This window comes from Cupressus sempervirens, chromosome 4, assembly GCF_028749045.1.
Source record: "Cupressus sempervirens isolate cs-2001-9-10 chromosome 4, ASM2874904v1, whole genome shotgun sequence".
NCBI classification, from domain to species: Eukaryota; Viridiplantae; Streptophyta; class Pinopsida; order Cupressales; family Cupressaceae; genus Cupressus; species Cupressus sempervirens.
In genome coordinates, this window is record NC_143121.1 from 483,305,394 (window position 1) to 483,311,500 (window position 6,107).

Here is a 6,107-nt window from a genome sequence, read left to right on the forward strand (position 1 = left end):
TGAAAGCTGGAGCTTTCCAAACACTCTCGCAAGAGAGAAACTAAAATCTGAAAATAATAAATCAAGCATGCCCAGGAATGAGCCGCTTTCCCCTTTTAATACACAAACTAAGACTCTTGGACTCCCCTCTAGCTTTCATCCTATTCCCTTGTGACTCTTCAACTTCCCTCTGGCATTTCATCTTATTCCTCCTTGACCCTTTGCCCTCTTTATAACATTAAATTGACCTTTTGATAATTTGAGCCTACATTTCAGAGTCAATTTTAACATTATATAAAATAAGATTTCAATATTTCTAATGTCCCAGAAAGGGGCCATTACAAATCTCCCCTCCTTAAAATTGCTTGTCCTCAAGCAATTAGTATCGAGATCCCATACGAGTCTACAAGTAGCCCTATAGCCCAAACTGAAAACAATTCCGGTCACATTGCGAAGCAAGATGTCACTCTGCAATCTATCTCTCAACTAGATCCCTGGATCCCATATAACTCTCTGAAAAAACTTTGTGCCTATAAACTGAATAACTCTAATCATCACTCATACCACTGAATCCCACCTCAAACTGAATAGAATCACATCAAGGTCCTCAACAAGCCAAAAATACATATGATCAACACCTGGATCCCAAACCCTGTTGTCATAACCAGCTAATATGATAAAATAGAAATGTATCAATGAACTATGCATAACCCAGTAGAAGATGACAACCCGTTCTAAATAGATGATATAATAAACAAGCCACTCAAAAATCGAGTGTAACACCCTAGGCACAACAAATACCAAACTGTCATCTTCAATCTAAAGAATCTCCAAGTACATAGGTACTATGAATAAGAATGAAGCTAAAAGAATATTTCCTATGATCAACACATCCTCAAAACAGCACAAAGACTATCCAACAATTGATGTATATAATCCAACCAACTCCTGTATGGTGTGAAATCAAGAACCCTATGTGTATTGATCCAATAATGCACAACCATAGTCAAATCACCACTTCCAACCTATGACTCCTTAATGTACTCTACCCTGGAACTGTCAATGTTCCATCACACTCCTTCCCGTGCTATGTACTGACTACCCGGAGTGATGGTATTAACCCAGGGTCTCACTACTCCGACATCCACCAATTTCAGGTAGTCGTGAATGGAGACTCGTATTTCTGCACCATGAACTACTATCCTGCTCTTTAGATGTCTCGACAATCACCTTTCACTCCAATTGTTCCTACTATTACCTCCAAATTTGACATGATCTGTTACAGTGATAACCATGTAACAGTTGCTCACGTCATTTATTTCACAAATTCACGCATGTTTGCTAGAACTCATATGTCCAAAAGAATATTTAAAGCATCTCCATCTTCTCTAACCCATTTATGTGATAATGTCTGTCCTACAGTAAGCCTAACACCAAGATCCTTCATTAACAACTTCCTGAAAAAATCCTTTGCACTCGCATTGATGCTTAACCATGGCTTTTCACGAAAGTCAAGTTCTTTCTTTAGAATCTCTTCAAAAATTCCATCCTCCGTCTTATCCCAAAATGGACGCTTCTTGCATAACAAAATATATGTTATAACACCTATACTCCAAATATCAAATTTTGGTCCAGATCTGCGCTTCAGAACTTCTGGTGCAACATAATATGCACTCCCCACTATATCGTGAAATTTTTATTTTGTTTTATCTAGCTTGATATTGCCAATGGATTTCAAACACGTGACATCCTCCTTCACTCATTCACGACAAACCAAGGGAAAGCTTTGCAGTCGTTTCCACCATCTCGTCAACCAGACGTTACCTGTCTGCCCAGCATCCACATAACGGCAACGAATTACTAATACATCCAGACCCGTCTCATCCCTATTTCCTGTTGCTGAAATACACTCGGCAACTCACAAATTTAAATCCTAAATATGTAACGACATGTGTATAACTTTTTTTAATCTTTTCTTTTTTCTGTATACCAAATATTCCCACCATCAGTTGTTACGTTTCCTTCTATTCAAGGTTATTCCCTAATTTGCGTGGAGTGCTAGGTGACGTTCAAACAGAGTGGTAATATTTTTTTTGATTCCCACGGTAGCAGTCTCTCTGTTCTACACAAGCGTTACAACTGGTGTATTTCTAATATGGCACTTGGCAACTGAATTTTGTTCCTACAGTTTAGACATACCATAGTTTCGAACTCTTAGAATCTTACCGTCCAAGCTCGACTATTCCACCGTCACCATAGCTTCTTTCGACCAACACCACAGTTTCCGTCCTCATCAAGGACCAATTCGATGACGGGTTTGTAAAGAAAACATCTATTCTTCTTCACTCAAACGTATCTCTCCTACGTTGGCTGATATCTGGTGAATGTTAGGTTCAGATACTGCCAAACGGCCGTAGATGATTTCTCATGCTCCTACCACTGTTGTCACAATAGCACTTATAATGATGGTTCTCTAAACTACTAGCTTCAACCGCCATTCACTAAGCTATTTGATGCCCAAAGGGATACGTTTAATCATGTCTGAAAATCCACTTGACTCCACAACCTGTAGCTTCTATACCTTCCATTGAGAATTTGTCAGTCGATTCCAATTCCAATAAACTCCCATGTAGTTGGACTCACACCTGCTGCAACATAAACAGTCAAAGGAAAGGCAACATGACAAACTTCTCGAGATGGAGTTTGACACAATATACTACCGAGAGTTGAAGCAACAGAGGAATTGTCTCATATAGCTCGCACTTTTGCATCGATCTTCGAAGATGAACCAACAGCTCCATCTTCCACAAAGATTTTGGGGATGGATGAAAGATGACAGGTGACTTGTTTCAGGAGTTTGATAACTTGGGGCTTTGAAATATCATACGCCCCCAAAGAGAAGCTTCCTCGAGCAAAAATAGGACTTCCAGTAGATATTTCTATTGAAGTTGCACTTTGCTTTAAATCAACATCTTTCAAGTTGTGAATGACTTCAACCTCTGGGAAAATCTTTTTTAAGATGAAAGGGCCCAATTTAGTGCATACAAAACTTCTGGACCCTCCTTCGAAAATGGTAGCAATTCTGATTCTTCATTTGATAAAGCCGTTGTGGCTGCATACTCTAAGCTTTAGACAGAGGAACTCCTTTAGATGATGATACCAATAGTATTAAGATTTCCTTTATCTTCTTTATCAAATATAAGCTCCTAAGCTCAGATTGTCAAAGTACATTGATATTGTATATGTATATCTGCAACTAGGTACCACCTTTAATGTCCTGAGAACAATTTTCAACTATAATTTCTCTGACAAAAGACTACCTGTTTAGTAGATACTTAATCCCGCTTCTTACAAAATGTGTCTGCTAATAAATTCTGATAAGGATTTACTATCGATTTCCCATAACCACACAGGCTAGTAGAGAACACAATTCTAATATAACTTCACAGGCTGGCAGGAAAACTAGCTCTGATACCACTGTAATATCCCAAACCGGATATTTACTAAACTTTCCGTTCAGCAATATATTTAGAAATAAGACATTGCAGATCTTTTCAAACACAATTGAAACCAGTAGAAATTCCAATAGATATTTAATCAACTTCTTCTTAAATATAATATCCAAACTCAACATAGGCAAATATAATACGATGTAACAATAAATCAGCAAGTTCTCCACAAGAAAATAATTGTCTTTCCAAGATACTGGTAAGCACATGCGAAACACCTGAATTGATGTCTCCACAGACAATAGGTTTGCATCCACTGTCTGTCGGCACGAGGGGCTATGTCCTCATACTAGTTGAAAGCTGAAGCTTTCCAAACACTCTTGCAAAAGAGAAACTGAAATCTGAAAATAATAAATCAAGCATGCCCAACCATGAGCCTCTTTCCCCTTTTAATACACAGACTAAGACTCTTCAACTCCCCTCTGGCTTTCGTCCTATTCCCTTGTGACTCTTCAGCTTCCCTTTGCTCTTTTTATAACAGTAAATTGACCTTTTAATAATTTAAGCCTCCGTTTCAAAGTCAATTTTAACATTATATAAAATAAGATTTCAATATTTCTAGTGTCCTGGAAAGGGGACATTACCCAGCACTTTCCAATGTCAAATCTTTCCTAAGGATTTTTCAGCTGTCCTTGGCATGATTGTGAGAAATTGAGAGGCCACAAAGAATGACGATTATAAACTAAACACCGAAATACATTACCGGGCAGGGAATAAATTTCAAAGATATTTTAAGATTTAGGGAGGTCAAGTCAGATAGAATAGTGAAGGGTGTTTTAGCATAAATCTATGAACAGGAGAAGCAATACACTAAAAAATTATCGTATATTTACGGTATAACAAGAAGTTTACTGTGTCCTTGCAACTTAATCCATGTGTGGCTATTTATAACACATTACCTTAGTAAACAGCTAAACAATATTAGAATACAATATGTAAAAATCATGAGCCATACACAACCTGTTACAGGCCAAAATATTCCGTATAACCCCATTATCTTTAGCTAGCATGTAGCCATGACCCGACTAGAGATTACAAGATACTCTCAAAAGAAGTAAACCAGACAAAAATATTTAAAAATATATCCTACAATTTTTATAATATAATCTATATTTGTCTTAGCATCGCATAATGAGATAAATTGTGAATCGACACTTATATGATGATACCATATACTTTGGAAAGCAAGAATTAGAAACTTCAAATTTTTCAAACGTGTAATCCAAGTGTTGTTGAAACAGTAAGAAATGCTGGAATATTTTAGTGTTAAACTAACAGCCCTCTTTGTGATTAAGCCTTTTTAGGCTTCATATTACAATTCATGCGTGACTCATTCTTCTGACACCTGATTTAGTTAAAAGAATAAACATGATGTAAAACAAACAACAATCGTATTCTACTATTTTGAGCTTGCTCTACGGTAAATTACGACGGTAAGAAAAGAAGAGCTTACGCAAAAGAAGGTTCGGCAAAGAATGGAATAATCCAGCCGACAACAGGAAGTATGGCATGAGCTTTCCCATCGTAAAACGTTCCAGGAAAATTTTTTACAGTGTGACAAAATAACTTGAGAATAGCTGTAAGTTCACGATCTTTGGCTGCAAATAAAAGAGAGCATTGTGGCAATATTTATGGTTGAGAAAAAGGAAATGAAATGAAGTTGAAAACGAGAAATACCAGAAGGAGGATGGAAGTAAGCGCGCAGCAGATTAGGAAGGAAGGTGCGGAAGCGAGCCTCGACCTGGCAATCCCCGTCCGCTTGCGAAGAAGATTGTGTTTCCCCGTTGTTATTGTTATGGCTATTCTTACTCGCAACCCTCTCCCCCAGTGATTGCAGAAGCTTCAACATGTCCATCGATTTCTCCATTGCTCTTCCCGCCCACAGGCAAGGACTACGTAAATTCAGGAATGCCCCTTCAATTTACAATAGCGCCAAGACGTTTCATTTGCACCTCTCCTCATTCCATCGACTAAAATTATTTGCGCCAATAAACTGGTTCCATCGGCACCCGTTCCTTAAAAATAGAGCAGGTGCATTTTACAATTTAATGGTCCCCATGAATTTTAAATGTGAATCAGTTCTAAAAAACAATTCTTAAATTCAAGGAAGCTTGTGATGTCATAAATTTTTAAAATAAAATTTTAATTTCAATTTTTTTTGGATGTCATTTTCACCCATTTCAAATTGAGGGGGCTAACAAGTTGGAGCTCCTATCTTATAAGAGTAGATTCTAAATAAACCTCTAGCCTCTTTAAAAAATCATTATGGGGCCACCCACTCCACGAGAATACAACCCAAGCCCCTCCCATAGGACCCCTGCCTAAGGGGTCACATGGCATTTTTTAAGTTGTAAGTCCCATGAAAAATATTATTTTGAAGGTTTGGAGAATCATTTGGAATTTTTTTCTAAAATAGGAACCCCTTCTTTTTAGGCCACTATATTTGAGTGGGTGTAAGAGTGTGGTCCCATGAGGGGGACTTAAGCTCTATCTTTAAAAGAAACAGGTGGTCTTATGAGCAAATTTATATTTTGTTGTCAAATTATTCACTCTTCTTCTAAAAAGTTGTAACCCCTAATTTTTAGGAAGCAAGTGAAAAAGGGGTGGGGCTGGAAATAG

The 6,107-nt window shown here is 37.6% G+C and overlaps 1 protein-coding gene across 3 annotated transcripts in view; it reads right to left on the minus strand.

Moving 5' to 3' along the window:
* The window catches only part of ATR (Ataxia telangiectasia-mutated and RAD3-like protein), a 64,387-nt gene extending 58,673 nt beyond the window's left edge, over positions 1 to 5,714 (minus strand). For all 3 annotated transcript variants that reach the window (XR_016363887.1, XR_016363888.1, XM_089825601.1), the window contains exons 1-2: positions 5,166 to 5,714; positions 4,942 to 5,086 (exon numbers count right to left, since the gene is read on the minus strand). Coding sequence is in view for 1 of the 3 variants with exons in the window: in XM_089825601.1 (XP_089681727.1) it covers positions 4,942 to 5,086; positions 5,166 to 5,355 (335 nt within the window). In the remaining 2 variants the exon portion in view is untranslated. The remainder of the gene's footprint in view (positions 1 to 4,941; positions 5,087 to 5,165) is intronic.
* Between the last annotated feature and the right edge of the window lie 393 nt (positions 5,715 to 6,107).